This window comes from Saccopteryx leptura, chromosome 2 (assembly GCF_036850995.1).
Source record: "Saccopteryx leptura isolate mSacLep1 chromosome 2, mSacLep1_pri_phased_curated, whole genome shotgun sequence".
NCBI classification, from domain to species: Eukaryota; Metazoa; Chordata; class Mammalia; order Chiroptera; family Emballonuridae; genus Saccopteryx; species Saccopteryx leptura.
The window spans coordinates 1,740,081-1,760,303 of record NC_089504.1 but is presented as its reverse complement, the minus strand read 5'-3'; the positions used below and the strand labels follow the sequence as shown (position 1 = coordinate 1,760,303).

At 68.4% G+C, this 20,223-nt stretch overlaps 1 protein-coding gene across 6 annotated transcripts in view; it reads right to left on the bottom strand.

The window, feature by feature from the left end:
* Positions 1 to 3,185: 3,185 nt before the first annotated feature.
* GPSM1 (G protein signaling modulator 1) overlaps positions 3,186 to 20,223 on the bottom strand; it is a 32,885-nt gene continuing 15,847 nt past the window's right edge. For 4 of the 6 annotated variants that reach the window (XM_066366693.1, XM_066366692.1, XM_066366690.1 and 1 more), the window contains exons 8-14: positions 20,018 to 20,126; positions 18,926 to 19,049; positions 13,615 to 13,685; positions 12,271 to 12,450; positions 6,776 to 6,932; positions 6,129 to 6,337; positions 4,783 to 5,462 (exon numbers count right to left, since the gene is read on the bottom strand). In XM_066366693.1, the coding sequence (XP_066222790.1) occupies positions 5,223 to 5,462; positions 6,129 to 6,337; positions 6,776 to 6,932; positions 12,271 to 12,450; positions 13,615 to 13,685; positions 18,926 to 19,049; positions 20,018 to 20,126 (1,090 nt within the window). In that variant the 3' untranslated portion in view covers positions 4,783 to 5,222. The other 2 variants (XM_066366691.1, XM_066366689.1) reach the window with 1 other exon arrangement.

Genomic DNA, 20,223 nt, shown 5'->3' with positions numbered 1-20,223 from the left:
CACAGCGCGCCGTCATCCGGGCGCCTCGGGGCCCCGCGGCCATGGTGGGGGAACGGCTGCCTTGCGATTCAGGAACAGGGAACCGGGCCTAGAGTGGGGGCCAGAGTTTGGCCGAACCGAGGAGGGCCACTCAAGATCCCCCCTTCACGGATGGGGAAACTGAGGCCCGTGGTTGGGACGTGCGTGTTGAACGTGACTCTTTTTGTATTTTCATGCTTTGACATCTGGGCCCCGCTGACCCTGGAGGGACTGCCCCCCCCGCCCCCCCACCCTCACCCCCGCTCCCCGAGGGCTAGTCAGTTCCCAGAGAGTTAACAGACGCCCGTGAGCGCACCCAGCTAGGTACCAGCCAACCAGGGCAGCCCCCTGCCCGGAGACACTGCAGTTATGTGCACCAGCCGGTCCTGAGCCCGCTGGCCCCTGCATCCACTGGAAACCACTACATAGGCTCTTGTGCCTGTTCCCCTCCCCCAGCCTCCTGACGCTGCAGCCTTCTGGTGTGGCTCCTGTGGCCTGGTGTCCCCTGGCTCTTGAGACCTGTGACAGCACCATCCCTTGTCTTTTCAGTGGCATTGTCTCCTTGTCTCCTGATCTGGCCTCGCCACACCCAAGTGACAGTAAAGCTACCTTTTTTTTTTTTAAGAGAGAGAGGGGGACAGACAGGAAGGGAGAGATGAGAAGCATCAATTCTTCCTCGCACCACCTTAGTTGTTCATTGATTTTCCCTGAGGACTGCAGCAGAGCCAGTGACCCCTGGCTCAAACCAGCGACCTTGGGCTCAAGCCAGTGGCCATGGGCTTACCATGGGGTCATGTCTGTGATACCACACTCAAGCCGGTGACCCTGCGCTCAAGCTGGTGAGCCCGCTGGTGAACTCAGGGTTTCGAACCTGGGTCCTCTGTGTCCCAGGCCAACACTATCCACTGTGCCACTGCCTGGTCAGGCAGGCTACCTTTTCAAACAGTGTGGCCTCTCCAGGCCTCTCCTGCTTTCAAGCCATATCTCAAACAGACTGGGGGGGGGCTTCTGATTCCTCCCCACCTCCCTGCTGAGCCCAGTGACCTCCCCTCCCCCAGCCCAGCCCAGCCGGGGCCTCTCTCCTAGGGAGTCCTGTGTCGGGCAGAAGACCTTCAGCTGGGTTATTTAGACGACATCAGCAACAACCTGCAGGACTTCTCAGAGCCCGAAGGGTGCTGGCCTGGAGAGGAGCTGCCGAGACAGAGCTGGTGCTGTGTCCCCCGCCTGCAGAGCGTCCGTGTGCCCGTGTCCCCTGCGTGCAGGGCGTCATGCGCCAGTGTCCCCCGCCTGCAGGGCGTCCGTGCGCCCAGTGTCCCCCGCCTGCAGGGCGTCCGTGTGCCGGTGTCCCCCGCCTGCAGGGCGTCCGTGTGCCCGTGTCCCCCGCCTGCAGGGCGTCCGTGTGCCCGTGTCCCCCGCCTGCAGGGCGTCCGTGCGCCCAGTGTCCCCCGCCTGCAGGGCGTCCGTGTGCCCGTGTCCCCCGCCTGCAGAGCGTCCGTGTTCCGGTGTCCCCGCCTGCAGGGCGTCCGTGCGCCCAGTGTCCCCTGCCTGCGTCCATGCGCCCAGTGTCCCCCGCCTGCAGGGCGTCCGTGCGCCCAGTGTCCCCCGCCTGCAGGGCGTCCGTGTGCCCGTGTCCCCCGCCTGCAGAGCGTCCGTGTTCCGGTGTCCCCGCCTGCAGGGCGTCCGTGCGCCCAGTGTCCCCTGCCTGCGTCCATGCGCCCAGTGTCCCCCGCCTGCAGGGCGTCCGTGCGCCCAGTGTCCCCCGCCTGCAGGGCGTCCGTGCGCCCAGTGTCCCCCGCCTGCAGGGTGTCATGTGCCAGTGTCCCCCGCCTGCAGGGCGTCCGTGCGCCCGGTGTCCCCCGCCTGCAGGGCGTCCGTGTGCCCGTGTCCCCCGCCTGCAGGGCGTCCGTGCGCCCGTGTCCCCCGCCTGCAGGGCGTCCGTGTGCCCGTGTCCCCCGCGTGCAGGGCGTCCGTGTGCCCAGTGTCCCCCGCCTGCAGGGCGTCCGTGCTCCAGTGTCCCCCGCCTGCAGGGCGTCCGTGTGCCCGTGTCCCCCGCGTGCAGGGCGTCCGTGCTCCAGTGTCCCCCGCCTGCAGGGCGTCCGTGCGCCGGTGTCCCCCGCCTGCAGGGCGTCTGTGTGCCGGTGTCCCCCGCCTGCAGGGCGTCCGTGCGCCAGGGTTTCCGGAGCACGAGGGTTCTGCTGAGAGCGCCCTGGGCGCCCTTGTCCAGCCCAGGAGGAGTGAAGGCCTCCCCCGTGATCCCACGCTCCTGCTGCGTCCCCCCAGTGCCTCCCTCTCCCCTCTGGGGCTCCCCACCCTCCACGGTCAGCGGTCAGCGTGAGTGTGGAGGGTGCAGCGGGGGCTCCTTGCACAGTGGGTCACAAGGAGTGAGGCCAGCGGGGCCCCCTCCTGGCACCTGCACTCGACCGGGGACAGGGCCTTGTGACCGCTGTTAGTCCCGGAGTGTCCGCATCTTCAGGGTGTTGTCCCCAAGCTGCTCCTTCACAGGCTGTTCCATTAGTGTCACAGCCAGTGGTGTCTGGTGGCAGAGGTGACGCCACAGGCCCACTGCCCCTCCCTTGCTCTGGGTGGCCCTTGGGTCCCGGGTGGGGACTTGGGGTCAGAAAGGCAAGCACATCCTAGAACAGGGGTCCCCAAACTGCGGCCCCCTGAGGCCATTTATCCGGCCCCCGCCGCACTTCCGGAAGGGGCACCTCTTTCATGGGTGGTCAGTGAGAGGAGCATAGTTCCCATTGAAATACTGGTCAGTTTGTTGATTTAAATTTACTTGTTCTTTATTTTAAATATTGTATTTGTTCCCGTTTTGTTTTTTTACTTTAAAATAAGATATGTGCAGTGTGCATAGGGATTTGTTCATAGTTTTTTTATAGTCCGGCCCTCCAACGGTCTGAGGGACAGTGAACTGGCCCCCTGTGTAAAAAGTTTGGGGACCCCTGGACTAGAGTGTGTGTGTGTCTGTGAGAGAGAGAGAGAGCGAGAGAGAGTCCAGCTGGGACAAGGACAGCCCCTCCCAGGGACCAGGCTGACCTGTGTGGGTGGCACTGGAGTGAGCAGGGCACCCTGGGTGGGTGGGCACAGCACAGCCCAGGGCCGTCAGCACCCACATGCAGACGTGCTTGCCACCCCCAGCCCTAACCCCCAAACGGACAGCATTCACTTGGCAGACTTTTATTTTTTCCAGAAAAACAGAAACTGTACCTCTGGGGTTGGAGAGGACCCGTGCACATGGCAAACACATGAGGGCAATAAATACGCACGTCTAGTCAAGGACAGGGGCCGCCTGGCGGGAGCCTGTGCTCTGGGGCCTGAGCCACACCGGCCAGCCCCGCCCTTGGGGCCCCCACGCCCTCCCTTACACCCGCCTGGGGGGCCCTCCAGCACCCCCCCCCCAGAGCTCCGGGCCGTGCGCGCCGCAGGTGGGCTGAGCCGTGGGGGCGGGTGAGCTGACAGCCCAGGCCCCAAACAGCCTGTCCCCTGCCCAGTCTCGTGGGCCCACTTGGGTGTTTGGGGGCCAGACCCACCCCCACATGTGGGGGAAGGCAGGAGTCCTATCCCTCGCTGGTGGGGGGAGGGCGGGCTGGGTGCTGCCTGGGGGGCCTGGGGCTGATGGAGCCCCTCCCAGCTTTGCTGGGCCCCCCCGCCCCCCACGGCCCCAGTGCAGGAGGAGCCTCCGAGCCACCTGCTGGCCTGGCCCGGTCAGGGTGCGGTCAGGGTGCGGACCGGGCCCCCACCGGCCCTCCCGGAACCAGGCCCGTCCGTGCCCAGGCTGCAGAGCTTGGAGCCCAGGAATGTCACCGCTCACCCCCACCCTTCCCCTGGGGCCCCGGCCTGCTCAGCGGCGTGGGGCAGGGGCTCGGGGGCCAGGGCCAGTGGGCTTTCTGAGGTGCTTCCTGTTCCCCCTCCTCCTCCAGCCTGGGGGGGGAGGACAGGGCCTGGGAGGGGCCCCGTGCAGGTGAGAGGCTGGGGCCGGGGCGAGCACGTCTGCGCTTGGCCTTCCCGGGACCAGCTCTGGGAGGTCAGAGACGCCCTCAGGGGCGGCCCCGGAGAAGAGGCGCGGAGGACCTTTGGGGGCATGGGGGGGGCAGCAGGGTTTCACATTTGGCCGGGCAGGATGGAGGGGGTGGCGGGGGGGCAGGGAGAGGGCACAGGAGGTCTGGACAGCACCAGGGTCTGGGGCCGACATGCTGAAGGCCCCAGGGGCGGGGTGGGGCGGGGGTTGAGGGGTGAGGGCAGGGCCTGGTGGGCAGGCCTGCAGGGAGCTGTGTACCACGTGGGGTCGGCCCAAAACAGAGAATGCCTTCCTCTGCGCACGGCCGGCCGGCCAGCCGGCGGCCCTGGCCTCGGCCCGCTGCCCTGGGGAGGGGGAAGCTGCCCATAGCAGTGCGCCCGGAGTCGGGCTCAGCGGGAAGGGTGGAGGTGCTCAGAGCTGGCCTCAGCCACGGCCTTGGGAAGGTGTGGCTCCTCGGGGGCCGCGGGCTTCCTGGCGACTGTGGGCCACTCCCCAGGGCGTCCGGGCCTGGCTGCGGGCGCGAGGCCTTAGCTGGCACCCGGCTGGCACTGCTGCCGACACTCGGGAGGCCCGCCCACCTCCTGCTCCGGGCTCCCGGCCAGGTCCACCCGCTGCTCGTCCATCCGCTTGGCCTGCACCCTCTGGATGAGGCTGAAGAAGTCCTCGTCGGGCATGGTGGGGCCGCGGGGCAGCCCGTCCGGTGGCGGGCAGCGCTGGTCATCGATCCTGGAGGACTGCAGACGTGGACACACGGGTCGGTGCTCGCCCTCCCAGGGGGCCTCGGAGGGCCACCTGGGGACCAGTGGTCAGTGGCCTCGTGGGCAAGCCTGGGGGACCAGTGGTCAGTGGCCTTGGAGGGCCACCTGGGGACCAGCGGTCAGTGGCCTCGTGGGCAAGCCTGGGGGACCAGTGGTCAGTGGCCTTGGAGGGCTACCTGGGGACCAGTGGTCAGTGGCCTCGTGGGCAACCCGGGGTGTCCAGTGACACCACCAGCTCAGGAGGCTTCGGGCTCCCCCCGGGACCTCCTCAGCCCACCGGGGGATCAGCTCTGGGGGCAGCCCTGGGACCCCAGGAACGGCCCACCCAGGAGAGCTGGTTGAACCACAGCCGCTGGGTGAGGGGCGAGCCATCTGGGAGGCAGAGATGCTGGGGCTGTCAGACCACCCTGATAGCGATGTGGTCACGAGCCCCCGGGACGGGGCGGAGGGCTGCGGGGCTCCCCTGGGACCCCCACCGGGTCAGGGGGCTGCCGCCGGCGGGCCGGAGGGGACGAGGAGGCGGGCGAGCTTCTCTGCAGGGTCTGGAGCAGCAGGGCCAGGAGCCTGCGTGTGTGTGGACGGGGGGCTCGGGGGGGCTTGACGGGGGCCGGTTCGGAGCCCGAGGCCCCTGGGGCTTTCCGAGGGCTGCGTTTTCTAGTCCTCTGTAGGGATGGACATCAGGTCTGCAAGGTGCCCGCTTCTCCCTCCAGCCGCCTCGGGGGTCTCTGACCCTGGAGCCCTCCTGCCACGCTGACCGGACCCTGGTGCCAGCGAGACCCCTACGCCCTCCCCACTCCGGGGGGGCCGCCTGGCCCTTGGTTTTCTCCATCTAGAGGTGGAAAGCTGGAGGGATCCCCCCAGGCCGCGGCCACCGCCACGGGGACCCCCCACCTCTGTACAAACAGCCGACCTGGGGACACCTGGGGTGACTGCCCATGGACGCTGGGTCACACATGCTGAGACAGCCAGCCTGTCTCTCCTCTCCCCGCAGGTCACCCCCCAGACCCAGCCTGCAGCGAGGGGCCAGAGCCCCCCACGTCCTGTCAGGAGCCTCCCCTGCAGGCGGCGAAGGAGCCAGAGGGCCTGGGGGGGCCAGAGCCCCCCACGTCCAGTCAGGAGCCTCCCCTGCAGGCGGCGAAGGAGCCAGAGGGCTGGGGGGGCCAGAGCCCCCCACGTCCTGTCAGGAGCCTCCCCTGCAGGCGGCGAGGGGGCCAGAGGGCTGGGGGGGCCGGAGCCCCCCACGTCCTGTCAGGAGCCTCCCTTGCAGGTGGCGAAGGAGCCAGAGGGCTGGGGGGGCAGGCCCCCCACCATCCCCGCGGCAGGTCTACCTGGCACTTGATGAGCATGTTGAAGAACTCGTCCCCGGGGTCCTGGGGGTCGCCGTCACCGCGCAGGTGCCCCAGGTTGTTGTGGGTGATGCGCAGTCCGGGCAGGCTGCCCACGCTGGCCCGCTGGTCGTCCAGCCGGCGGCTCTGAGAGCTGGCAATGAGGTCGAAGAACTCCTCGGTCTGGGGGGAGGCTGTCAGCGAGGGCTGGGCTGCGGGGGGTGGGGGGTGGCGTGAGGCCAGGGAGTTTACCTGGGGGGGGCAGCTGAGCTGTCGCAGCAGGGACCCTCTGAGGGTCAGGCCCGAGGTGGGGCAGGCTCCCAGCTGCCCCTGCCTGGGGCCCCACCCCCCACCCCCAGGGGCTTCCGGGAGGGGAGAGGAGGGGCAGGGAGGGGAGCCTGCCAGCCCACGCTGCCCAGACACAGGCTCCTGACACCCTGTGATCTGGGGGGCGGGTGGGTGGGATGATGACACGTTCCCCAGGAGGCAGCTCCTGGCAAGGCGGGGCTGGGAGCTCACAGTGACAGGGGACACTGTGCAGCTGGTCTGCATCACGTCCTCCGGAGGTTGAAGGGGGGCACCATGGTGGAGGCAGGGGGACCTGGCCCCGCACCTCTCAAGGCCAGGGGGCCCAGCGGGCGGGCGCTCACCGATCCTCTCCTCCAGGGTGGGGGCGGCCGTGGCTTCCGCGGCCCCGGGCTGGCCCTCCTCCAGGGGACAGCGCTGGTCGTCCATGCGGCTACTCTGGAACTTGCTCAGGAGGTCAAAGAAGCAGTCCTCGTCCGAAGACAAGGCCCGAGGGATGCTCTGGTGGGAGAGGACGGGGGCAGTCAGCACTGGCCACAAGGGAGCCCGGTCCCCAGCCCCCGACAGACCCCTGAACACCACTGAGGGGCTGCTTGTAGGCCTGGGCCGAAGTGAGGATCCCCGTCCATCCGCCACCTGCTGGTCCCCTGACCCCAAACCCTCTGCCCAGCCTGGCCCTTCCCCTCCCTCCCAGCACCATCCAAGTCCAGCCCCCACCCTTCTCCCCAGACATGACACTGCCCCTCCCCAGGGCTGCCCACACCCACCCCACCTGCAGAGCCTGAGCCCCCCGCCCCAGATCAGTGGCTACCACCACCACCTCCAGGCTTGGGGCGCCGATCCCAGCTCAGTCCCTGCGTGTGCCCCACTGTGTGCCTCTGCCCTGCGCCCAGCACAGCCCTCCCCTCACCAGTGTCTGCTGCACAAACCAGCGAGGGGGCAAGTGGATGGATGATGGGGCCCTGGGCAGGCAGGGAGCCTTGCTGGCCATTACACATACATGTCTGTGCCAGGGCCCAGAGGTGCCAACAACCAGGTCATATCACCAAAGGCAAGGACGCCAACTTAGCGGAGGTGAGGGCTCCCATGTCCCACCCCAGTCTCATACCAAGCAAGGATTTGGGCAACATGCTTATGAGGTCCTGGACCAGCGGAAGGATGCAGAGGACAGCAGGTGTGTGGGGGCTGGGGCCCTAGAGAGAGAGCGCTGATGTGGCCGAGGCAGGCACATGGAGGCCCAGGGTCCACTCTGGGTGGCTGGGGGTATGGAGCCTGGATGTCAGGCTGAGGGCAGGGGGGTTTGCCCTTGCACCACACGGATTCTGGGAGACACCGTTGGTGCAGCCTGGGTGTCGGGGAGGGCTGACCCCAGGGTGACCCAGCCAGGCCTGGGCAAGGCCCACCACTGGGGTCAGGATAAGAAGGAAGGTGGTCCTCGGAGGGGCCACAGTTCTGGAGGGAGAGGGAGGGTTGGGGTAAGAAACAAGAGACCGGGCCACTGAGCCTGGCTGAGTCCCAGCTGGCAGGGTGACCTTGGGCAAGCCCACCCACTCGGGGCCTCGGTTTACACATCCGCATGAGGAGTGGCCTGACAGTGGGGCCTGTGGCCGAGGGCAGTTCAGAGCCGGGCCCCTGCTGTGGGCAGGCAGCAGCCTGGAGGACAGAGGCCCTAGCGGGGCTCTGGGCTCTGGGTCCTCCTCCCGGCCTCCACTGCCTAGGGCTGGCCCAGAGCCAAGGCTGGGGGCACTTCGAGAACCCCTCAGGGCTCCTCTCCTGTGGCCCGTGCCCCCCCCCCACGGAGTCCAGAGTGCAGGGAAGGGACAGCTGGTGTGGGGCTCGGAGAGCCCCTGGCCAGGACACTGCCCTTGGTGAGGGGCTGCTTGGAGACCGGCAGGCAGAGCACGGCCAGGGGCACACAGGGGGCTGTGGGGTACCTCCCCCGGCAGGTCGTGGGCTCTGCTCCCAGGCTATTTGAGGCCCAGGGGGTGTGGGGAACCCCAGGCTCAGCCAGAAGTGGGGTGAGCACGGTGCCACCCCACGCTGGTTTCCCCCGGGGAACTATGGGGCAGGTACAGGGAGCCAGGCCCCTCCCAGGACTGGTGTGACCCCAACACTCCTCTGGCCTCCCCTGGGGTGGGGGGCCGCACCGGTGGGCGTGCAGTCACCCCAGGGACATGGCCATGTGGTCGGTCCAGGGTCCGTGCCGTGGGGGTGAGTTGGAGTGTGTGCTGCTCTGCCCCCACGGACTCCCCGCCTGTCTTCAGCCCCCTGCCCTCGGTTCTGGGCGGCCCTGGGACCATGGCCACCACCGCTCTGGGACCATGGCCACCACCGCCCTGGGACCATGGCCACCACCGCCCTGGGACCATGGCCACCACCGCTCTGGGACCATGGCCACCACCGCTCTGAGGGGCTGGGGTGAGTGGGGTTTGTCCCAAGGCCTCTCCCTGCTGCCCCATCGGCACTGGCGCTGGGGCTGGGCTGAGAGGGTCCCTCCACAGCCACCCAGAGAGGTTCCTGAGGCCCCTCCGGTCCAGTCTGAGGCCTGGGACAGGTGGGGTCCTGGCAGCCTCCACCTCTGGAGCCCAGGGCCACCTGTCAAAGGCTGACGCTTCCCTCGTGTGTGATGTGGGGCGCCACGAGCCCGAGACCAGAGGGGCACCCAGTGAGGCTCAGGACAACTCAGAGGCCCCTAGGCCCTCGCTCAGAGCACCACCTGGGTCCCAAAGGACAGGGGCCTGGGGGGGCTACCCCCATGCTCTGACCTCTCTCTTTTGCCCCAAACTCAGGCTCCGTCCACCTCCGGGGTGGGGAGGGGGCGTCTCAGAGCTCCTCCTTGGGTCTCACTCCAGTTCCTCCTGCTAGCATCTCGGTCCGGTTTCTCACCGGGAGAAAGGGGGCGCCCCTCCCCTAGCCGGCAGCGGGTCCTCCCCAGCGAGCTCAGCCAGCCCCTCAGAGCAGTGGTGGCCATGGTCCCAGGGCCGCCCAGAACCGAGGGCAGGGGGCTGAAGACAGGCGGGGAGTCCGTGGAGGCAGAGCAGCACACACTCCAACTCACCCCCGCGGCACGGACCCTGGACCGACCACATGGCCACCGTCCCTGGGGTGACTGCACGCCCACCGGTGCGGCCCCCCACCCCAGGGGCAGGGCTCTGCCTACGTCTGGCCTCACACCGGCCGGGTCCTCCCTGCCCCCCACTGTGTCAGGGCCCCACACTCACGCTGGGTCTGAAGCTCCCTGGATCCACCAGGCGCCAGTCTGGGTGCTCGGCCACGTGGAGCCTGCGCAGGACCCCGAGGTGCCTGTGCCACCACCCTGCCCGTGGCACCCAGGGCGGCCTCACTGCCAAGACCCACGGGGCCCTGTGAGCTGGGTGCTTAAATAGGACCCGGGTGAGGGCCCCTCCCCGTCCCCGCCTACCAGCGCTGAGCTCCATCACTCACACGCACACGCATACACACACACACGCACACTCACACGTGCGCACACACACGCGCACACACAGAGGCGTTCTCCGTAAACAGCCGGAGATGGATTTCCCTGAGCACAGCACTGAGCGCTCTGGCTCTGGACCTGCGGCGGTCACACCAGAGGGACAAGGGGGAGGGGAACCGTGTGGACAGCGCTGTCCCACTCTGGCCTCGGGGCCCCAGGGGCCACCACTTTCTTCAGCCCAACTCCTGAGCCAGGGCTGCTGCATGGACAGGACCCACCTTTCCTGTGGTGGGGCTCAGTCACCCGTGGACAGGGCCGTGGAGCCCGACACCCCCTCCCACGTGGCCACCTCCCCTGCGTCTGCCCAGCTCTTGGCCCCAGACCCCCCCCAGGCCTCAGGATGCCCACCCGGCAGCTGTCCCCCTCCTGCTCGGGAGGCCTGCGGAGCCTTGGCCTCTGGCTGGCTCAGGACCAGCCGTGTCCTTGCTCACAACCTGGCCGGGCCGGGGGCCCACCACGGAGCAGGGGCCGACCAGCAGGGCGACCACAAGAAGGTTCTGGGGGCGTGGCTGTGAGCCCTGCAGGAGAGGCGAGGACAGGACGGGGACACCGGAGCCCTCCCTGCCCTGTCACTTCCGCAGTGAGCTCAGAGCCCCGGGGACGGAGGGGGAGCCAGCCAGCAGCCCGGCCCAGCCCCCCGAGGCTGCCTGCCTCCTGTCGGGGGAGCCGGGGCAGAGGGTCTGGGCGGGCAGGGGGCTCAGCCCTCTACCACAGGACTCTCCTTCAGTGACTCTGGCTCCGTTCTCCATGGGCATCAAGATCCAGGGGTCGGGAGCTGACCCCGGCCTTGGGACTCCAGCTCCGCTGGCCCTAGCTGGACCCCCTGACCAGGCTCGGCGCCTCAGTTCACCCTCAGGGTTTCTGTAACCAGGCTACACGTGACAGGCCTGAGCACCTGCCTTCGTCTCCATTCGGAAGGTGGGCTTCCCGGACGGCCGCAGGGGTGCAGCCTGGACCGACATTCACACGGGGAACAGGCCAGCAGGCCTCCCCGCTGACTTCCCGCCTCCGTCAGCCTGGCTGGACCGGGACAGCCCAGGCCAGCAGGCCTCCCCGCTGACTTCCCGCCTCCATCAGCCTGGCTGGACCGGGACAGCCCAGGCCATCAGGAGCCCCCTCCCCCCCCCGCGGCCTGAGGCTCTGCGGCTCCTGGGACTGGGGGCAGGGGGGGGGTGGCAGGTGCACAGGTTTGCCCTGGAAAACCAGCCATCGTGCAGGGAGGCTGATGTGATTTTGGGGGTGCCGGGAACCAAAAAAGGCAAGTGTCCCTTTGTCCTGCTGTGGGGCAGGGGCTGGGGTCCAGGCTCTGCCCTCTGCCTCCCTCAGCCCGATTCACACACACAGTGGTGGGTGGGGACAGTCTCGTCACCTGGGAAGGGTGGTCCCTGGTGGAGACGCTCATGAGCACGGCCAGACTTCTGCTGCCCCCTCCCCCACCCCAGCCCTGGTCAGATGCTTCCTGCTCCACAGCCCACGTGGCTCCTCAGAGCCTCAGTGCTGGGGTTCCTCTCTGGCCCAGGTCCCTTCTGGCTGGACCCACGGCAAAACTCCCCCGGTCCCTACATGAGTTCCCGGGGCCCCTAAGACCACACATCTCCCTCCCTGCGCCGCGGCGAGGTCCTGCACTGCCCAGACTTGGGGTGGGGCCAGCCCCCCACAACACAGCCACAGCGTCAGCATTGGCCCCACCCACCGTGGGTGACCGGCGCCCCCTCCACCGAGTGGGGACCCCCAACTCATCTCACTCCACGGACAGACACAGAGCCTGGCCGGCTGGGCGGTGCTTGGGTCAGATGGGGTTGGCAGAGACCCCCAACCCCCCAGGCTGGTGGGAAGGAGGGCGGGAAGCAGTCATCTGGGTGGAAGAATCCCGCGCCCACGCCCACGCCACATGCTGACTAAGCGCTGGGGGGAGCTGTTTTCAGACTGACTCCCGGAGGCTGGGACCAGGTTGTTCTGTTCTGCCTGGGGGGGCGGGGGGTTGGGAGGTCCAGGCTGGCCTCTGAACCCTGAGCCACCCCTGGAGCCTGGGCACCGTGGGGCACCCGCCAGGCCACAAGAGGCTGGCCTCCATCCCTCTGTCCCCTACTGGTCTGTCTACCCATGTATCGCCCGTCCCGAGGACCCGGGCTGCCTCTGCCCCAGCAGACGTTTACTAGGCTGTCTGTCGCCCCGTTTACTGGGCCTCGCTGAGGCTGGGTGCAACCGTCCAACACGTCCCCTGCGCTGCCAGCAGGCCCAGGGCCCGCCAGGTCCTGGGGACAGCCAGGGCCACGACCTCTGCCCCCTGGAGCAGCTCCCAAGTCTGCTGCCCTTGATGGAGCCCGAGGAGAAGCTGCCTACCGTGCGAGGCACCTGGACCCGGACGTCCGCGCTGTCCAGCGGGGAGTGGCCGCCCTCCCGGGGCCTCCGCTCAGTGCCGTCCGGCCCTTCCTGGTACTTCCTGCTCCTCATGGGGAGGGGGAGCAGGTCCCTGCCCAGCCCCCGCCAGTCCCCTGCGTGATGGCTGTCTCCATTCTGCTCCTGGGGAGGGAGGGGGAGGGAGGCCAGGGGTGGGCGGGGCCGCCATGATCCCAGAACCCTAAGTGGGGGCCGGGTGGATGCAGTCACCACCCCCCATTCCACAGACACATCGACGCTCCTTCCCGGGAGGAAATGAGGGTCAGCAAGGGCCCCGTTTAGCCTGTCCACCTCCCCACGCTGAGCAACCCGACTGTGTGACCCCGAGACTCATCTCCCAGCAGGACACCCCCCGGCCAGAGGCTTCTGCAGCTAAACCCAGGCTACACGGAAGTAGCCAGAGGCTCAGAGGTCCGGCCGCCTCCCCAGGCCCATGCTGCACCCACCCCGGCAGGTACAGTGAGCAGCACCCACCCTGGCAGGGACAGAGTGAGCTGCACCCACCCCGGCAGGGACAGAGCGAGCAGCACCCACCCCGGCAGGGACGGAGCGAGCTGCACCCACCCCGGCAGGGACAGTGAGCTGCACCCACCCCGGCGGGGACAGTGAGCTGCACCCACCCCGGCGGGGACAGAGTGAGCAGCACCCACCCTGGCAGGGACGGAGTGAGCTGCACCCACCCCGGCAGGGACCGAGTGAGCTGCACCCACCCCGGCAGGGACAGTGAGCTGCACCCACCCCGGCAGGGACAGTGAGCGGCAGGGACGGAGTGAGCTGCACCCACCCCGGCAGGGACGGAGTGAGCTGCACCCACCCCGGCAGGGACGGAGTGAGCTGCACCCACCCCGGCAGGGACAGTGAGCTGCACCCACCCCGGCGGGGACAGAGTGAGCTGGAGCCCCTGTCTGGGGTTTGCAGAGCAGGTCAAAGCTTCGCTTCTCCGTGGACAGTGCCCGCCTGAGAGCCACGGAGCACAGGAGCAGTGGCCAGGTCACTGGGCGGGGCCGAGGGGTCTGCAGTGTGGGAGGACTGTGGCTTGTTCCCCGGGGCAAGGGCCCCGGAGGTGAGTGGGAAGGAGCAGGTGCTGATGCTACAGGGCCTTGTGGGGGCCTCTCAGGGGACCAAGGGGGGCAGATGGCCCATCTGTCTCCCACGGCAGGGACAGGACGTGGACAGGAGTGGCAGCAGCTCAGCAAACACTAGCAGCCTCATTAGCTGCTGCCCATGCGCTGCCCACGTGCCCGGGACGTCCCTGGCGCCCCCAGCCGCCGGCCCAGCCCCGCTCACCCGCTCCAGCGGAAGCCTCAGCAGGTCCCAGGTCTCTGCACTCAGTCTCTGTGTCCTCTTGGGCCTGGCCCCTGGAAGACAGCAGCCCAGTCAGCGGCCGCCGACCCCCGGCCTCCGGGTCACCCGATGGGCCAGGGCGCCCCCCCCAGGGGGCAGGGGAACTGGGCACTCCCTGCCCCACACGGAGGCAGACGCAGTGTCTACATGACCGCTGCTCACCGCTCCCCGGCTGGACAGGCAGTCGGCTGTCAACAGGGTGGGACCCTGCAGGGCCTGAGCGGGCTCTGGCTGGGTGCTCTCCCATAAGGTCCAGTTCCCGAGTTCTGGACCCAGCTCTGGAACCCACCGTGGTCACCCCAGGGCCACACAGGGGTTCCCCACGTGGAGCTCAGCTGTTCTGTGGACATCCGTGGTGGGCAGCATGGGAGCTGGACCCAGAGGCCTCCCTTCCCCCCCCTGCGTGGCCTGGTGCACATGCCACAGCTTGTTGCCCTGACCCCGGGCTTGGGTCACACCCACTGCCCCGGACACAGCCCCCAGTGGGAGGGAGCCAATTCAGATGGTCAGTCTCTCAGACCAGGGTTTCATGAGGCCAGTTCCAGACCAGCTGGAAGGGACGGCAGCATGGCCGCTGTGCCCTCTCCCTGCCTCGGCCTCCACGTTCTGAGGAAGCCACACACTGTCCCCCGCTCTCTAGAGGCCGAGAAATGAGACAGCCTGCAGTGGGGACGCAGGGGTCCCCAGAGGCTGCTGTCCCGGGAGCCTGGGGAGGAGGCCGCCGGCCAGCTCCTGTGGGTCCCGACGCAGGGCTGTCTGCTGCCCGTCCCACCCCTCACCGCCTCAGCGTGGGGCAGCTGACCCCACGTGGGGGGCTGAAGGACACAGGGGAGAAGGGAGGGACAGCTCTGTCCCACGGCTGAGGCCCAGGACGCCGCCTCTGGGCAAGGCCCCGACTCACCACAGCCAGTGGACACCCTGCTCCATCGCCCGCCAGGGCCCGGCGGAGGGCCTCGCTCTCGGCTGCCCCCCGACACCTTGGGGGCCCGACTCAGTTTCCCCACCTCGTCTGTTAGGCCCCCAGCCCCACCTGGCCGCTTCCGCCCCGCCTGGCTCTCCACGTCCCTGGCGGCCTCAGAGGAGGCTGAAACACCCAGCACGCAGCATCCAGCTCCGGGGCGGGTCCCCTCCTGCCTCCCCCCTGGGCCCGGCTAAATGCACCCTCTGTCTGGAGACTGCCCAGGCCCTCCTCGCCGGCTGTCCCAGCGCCCACGCCCTCGGCTGGGCAGCCCTGACTGGGGGCATTCAGGCCAGGGCACTGCTGGCTCACCTCCCGTCCCTCCCACCTGCGAGGGTGAGGTCCGGAAACTTCCCTGAGCAGCGCCACCCGGCCAGAGTCTGACAGGCATCCTGGTTGTCCGTCAGTCGTTTCTGTCCCCACCAGGCATCCTGACATCCTGTCCCTACCCAACCCCATCCCACCTCACTGGGACCTGAGTCTAATGCCATCACTTGCCCACCTGCCTGCCCCGCCTTGTCCCCAAAGTCCCTTCTCCGTGCAGGGGCCAGAGATGCCCTTAGGATCTGGGCTAGGTCTTGCTCCTGCCCTGTGGTCCCTGCCAGGGGCTTACACAAGGGCCCGCAAAGCCCTCCCTGACCCGCCCCTGCCGCCTTTAACCCCTTCCCCTACCCTCTCCTCACCTGACCTACTCCAGACACCACCCACAGTCCCCACCACCAGCCTCGCCCCTGCCTGGGGCCTTCTGTCCGGAAGGCTGGTCTTCCATGTAGGTTCATGGCTCCCTCCCTCCCCTCCTCCTAGTCTTTGCTCAAGTGTCTCACATGTGGACACCCAGATCCCAAAGGGACCGGTGTGAGGAGGCGGGGCCTCGACAGGTGATCAAGGTCAGCTGAGGTCATGAGGGTGGGGCCCCCTGTATTGGGATTAGTGCCCTTAGAAGAGACCGGAGAGCTTGCTCTCTCTCTCTTCCGCACCCCACACACCCCACCGGCAAGCTGGGAGGAGAGCCCCGCACCAGAACCCCACCATGCTGGTACCTGTGCTCGGATGCCCCAGCCTCCACAGCCAGAAGAGATCGTCAGCTGTGAGGGCCGCCCAGCGTGCGGTGTTCTGTGGCACAGCCCAAGCTGGCTGCGACCACCCCTTCCTGCCCCCCATCCCATGTGTCTTTCCTCCGAAGCACCGGGGACACGAGATTGACTTGGGCACACAGGATCTATCGCGTCTTTGCCCGTTTGGGTCGCTGGAGCTCCCAGGGGGCTTGGCGTGTGGTAGGTGCTCAGTCCGGACGTGGCCAAGTAGCTAGTGTTTGCCACGTGCCTCAGTGTGGGACCCTGTGTGTGGTTTCCCGTGCGCCGTCCCCTCTGGGCTGCCCTCCCAGGACCGTGGACACCGGGGTTCCACCTGGCCAAGGTCAGAGAGCCTGGAGGGGCAAAGCCAGGGTCAGGACGTGGGACGCCAGGGCTGCAGGTGTGCCCGCACGGGGCAGGTGTTACAGAGTCAGGCTAGCCCCAGAGGGTTAAGCGAAGGCAGACGGAGAGGGGATGGACGTCAAGTCAGGTGGGGCCCCTGCAGCCCGCCGGCCCCCTCTGCGTCACAGCGCTGGGCGGGTGAGAGGGACGCAGGCCGCTGACTGCACGGTGGACAGCGAAGCGTCCGCTTCTTCACCCCCCCCCCCCGCCCCCTGGGAGCGCTGTCCAGCGCTGTTCCCAGGATGGGGACACTGAGGCACAGCTGGGTCAAGACACGTGGTCAAGCCAGCCAGGACATGGCAGAGCCCCATGGCCTAAACTGCGCCTTGGACATCACGCCGTGGACATCTCAACCCTTCGGGGTGCCTGGACGCAGTGTCCTGGGGCTCCTGCTGTCCAGCACCTCAGACACCCTGAGCAGGGACCCGAGGGTGAGCTCAGGAGCCACAGAGCAGGGCAAGTCTGTCCCAGACTGAGGAGCCAGCCCAGGGACAGCGCCTGCGGTGACCGAGCAGCCCACCTCAAGGGGAGGTTGTGGGACCCCTACCCAGCGTGCCCCACTGACCAGGTGCCTTCGCTGGGAAGGGCAGGGGCAGAGCACCGGGACACCTGGGACAGACCCGGGTCCCGACAGCAGTGGAGAGGAGCCTCGGCCCACCCAGAGCCTCCCGGGGCATCTTTGCTGAGGGGGAGAGTGGGGGCAGCGAGAGCTGAGTGGCCAACTGGACGGCAGCGGCTCTGGGTCCTCCAGCTGCAGGGACAGCCCTTGTTTCCGTCAAGACGGGAGGAGAGCCCAAGGCCTGGCCTCCAGCTGGCCAGCCACCACCATGCCCAGGGCTGCCACACCCACCACACAGGCCACGCCCCCCCATCCCTCAGCCTCCTCCTGGACCCAGCCCAGGGCCTCCTCCCTCCCTGGAGGCGCCCCTCCCCACGGCTGGGTTAATGCTCCTGCCTGGCCCACCCCTTCCCCACCACCCACCACCACAAACAGACGGCTCTGGATATGCAACTGCCCCACCCTGTCCAGGGAGCCTCCGGAGGGCAGGCCCCCCAACGCCCCCCCCCAGGACTCAGCGTGCCCAGAGAGGACCAGTCGATGAATGAACCCCCACCTGCAGGAAGTCCTGCCCTGCCAGGCTCACCTGAGCGGGGGTCTCCTCCAGGGCTGCCCAGACTCGAGGTGCCCGCCCGCCGCCCCCAGCAGCCGCATCCCAGAGCCGCAGCCCCCAGGGCTGCCAGGCCCCCCAGACCCGCCTCCTCTGGTGTGGGCAGCCGGCACTGGCCACTGCCCTCCCAGGAGGACGGCCGGTTCCCAGCGCCTGCTGGCGGCCCGGCACTGGCAAGCCTGCTGGGGCGGCTTCTGGGGGCCCCGGCGGGGAGGGTCTGGGCTCGGGCAGCGCGGAGGCGCCCGCGTCAGAGGACAGAAGCGGCCTTGTTCCCGCACAGCGGGCCGTTCACCCGGCCCGGCCCCCCCTTTCCTCTGGGCCGCGCCTCCCTCCGTGGGAGCCTTTCCAGACGCGGCCACCCGCCCTGCCCCCACCTGCTGCTGGGGCTCCCAGCGGGTGGCCTCCCAGTGCCAGGGCTTGCCAGGGGGCTCTGGGAAGAGCTGCCCACCCTCAGAGAACCCTGGCCGGACACTTCCCAGGGCGCCGCTGAGGGTCCACAATGGGGGCAGGCTGAGTCCCAGAAGCCTTTGCTCCCCTCCCCTCAAGCCCTCAACAATCTTAGCAGGGGGTGACATCTGCTCCCCTCATCTCCTAGGACAGGCCCTCGTCAGAAACCCCGGGGACCCACTACCAGCCAGCCCCAACTTTCCTGGCCTGGATCTCGGCAGACTGGGGGTGGGGGGGCTTTGGGGGCTGGGGCAGGGTGGGCACCCCAGGGAACACAGCCATCAGGAGGCTGGGACCAGACTCCCTGGAAACTCGAGAGCCATGTGGGTGGGGAGGGGGCGGCGACCTCCCCACCCTGAGCCTGGCCCACGCCCACCTGCGGCCACCTGAAGCCTGCTCAGGGTGTCCCCTCCTCCCACGGACCTCCTGATTTGATTAATCTATTTGCTTTGCAGAGAACATTCTGTCCTTGCCTGCACATGGCTGACCTGCACGGAGCGTCCAGCAGCCCGTAAGTGATGAGGTCATTGCAGTGGCGTGAACCCAATTGGTACCCGGAGCACGCTCCCCGGGCCCCTCAGACTGAAGCAGGCTCACCCTCCTCCCAGCAGGTCCCTCCCACACTGTCCCCTGGGCCCAAGGCTGCAGGGTCCTCTCCTCCTTTTCCTGCATGCCGGGGTGCCCTGGGTGATAAACCTGGGGTGCGGAGGGGGCTCAGGGGACCTTCGCTGCCCCAGAGATGACGAATGGGCCTGAACGCCCATGTACGGGCCACCCCGTTTCCCACGCAGTCTCCGTCCCCTAAACGCCCACTTCTATCCCAACTCTCCAGTCTCCCCGATCCCCGACCTGCTCTGGGGAGACAGGGCCCACCCTCTGTGCCCCCGGCACCCGGACAGCCTGTCACGCCCCCAGCCCCACTGTGAGAAGGGCTCCCACGCCGACACGCCCCGGTCAGAGGGGCTCCCTCCCTCCTCGGGGAGCCCCTGGCCCTTCCCCCACTGAGCATCTCTGTTAGAAACTCTCCCGTGTCAGGGCCAGGGCTCCCTCCTGTGGAACCGCCCCCATGGGCTGCAGAGCTGCCCCAGCCCCGGCATCAGCCAGCGCCCCCGGCCCCCAATTCCCAGGCAGCCCTCCGGTCTAGTCGGGTCCAGGCCTGCCCACCGGAAGCCCTGCATCCCCCTCCCCCCCGCCCAGGAACTCACCTTGGGCCTCGTAGCCGGCCAGGTCTGGCTTCTCGGTGGCTGCCGGGCTCGTCAGCCGGCCCAGCGCCAGCTGCAGCTGTGCCACGTTCATGCGAGCTGTAAGCTCCCCGTTCCGGTCACCAATCTGCGGCCGAGCGGGGCTGGGTCAGTGGGCAGGCGGGCCGGGAGGCCCTCACCGTGCCCCAGAGGTAAGCCTGGGGGGTCTGTCTATTCCTGGGTGGGTGTGGCCTCATGTACCCCAACCCCCTCACGCACACCCCAGGAAGGCTTGCCGGCTGGAGCAGCCAGGCCCAGGGCCACGTGGGCGTTGGGCACAGGCATCCCTAAGGGCTAGCCTGTCTGTCCAGTTCCTCTGGGGACAGAGGGAACTGGTTGTGAGCCTGTCCGCTGTCCGCAGGGCACATGAACACTCTAGGGGTGGAAAACAGGCCCCCTGCCCCTCCGACTCCCACCTCCCTGCTGCAGCAGACATTAGCCACCAGGCCGCAGAAGGCGCCCAGACCCTGGGCAGCACAGAGCACTAGACCGGAGAGGACACTGGGGCAGGCTGGAAGGAGCCCAGCGCACACAGAGGCCCCTGACCAGTCCGGAGAGGACACCGGGAAAGGCTGGCACACAGAGGCCCCCGACCAGTCCGGAGAGGACACCGGGACAGGCTGGCACACAGAGGCCCCCGACCAGTCCGGAGAGGACACCGGGACAGGCTGGCACACAGAGGCCCCCGACCAGTCCGGAGAGGACACCGGGACAGGCTGGCACACAGAGGCCCCCGACCAGTCCGGAGAGGACACTGGGGCAGGCTGGCACACAGAGGCCCCCGACCAGTCCGGAGAGGACACCGGGACAGGCTGGCACACAGAGGCCCCCGACCAGTCCGGAGAGGACACCGGGACAGGCTGGCACACAGAGGCCCCTGACCAGTCCGGAGAGGACACAGAGGCCCCTGACCAGTCCGGAGAGGACACCGGGACAGGCTGGCACACAGAGGCCCCCGACCAGTCAGGAGCGGCCTGAGCCGGGGGGGCCTGGGGGGCCTCCAACGCTGGCCGACGCGGTGGTTGGGGGGCCGTGGGGCAGGCCGGGCCAGCTCACCTCCTGGGAGATCTCCAAGTGCTTCTTGGCGAAGGTCAGGGCCTGCGCCGGGCTCCCCATGGACACGTAGGCGTTCCCCAGACTCCAGCATGCCCGGCCTTCACCCACTCTGCCAGGGAGGGAAACTGAGTCCACGTCTGCACCCCGCCCCCGAGTCTACCAGCCGGCCCACACCGCCCCAGCCACCCCAAGCCCCTGGCCTCCAG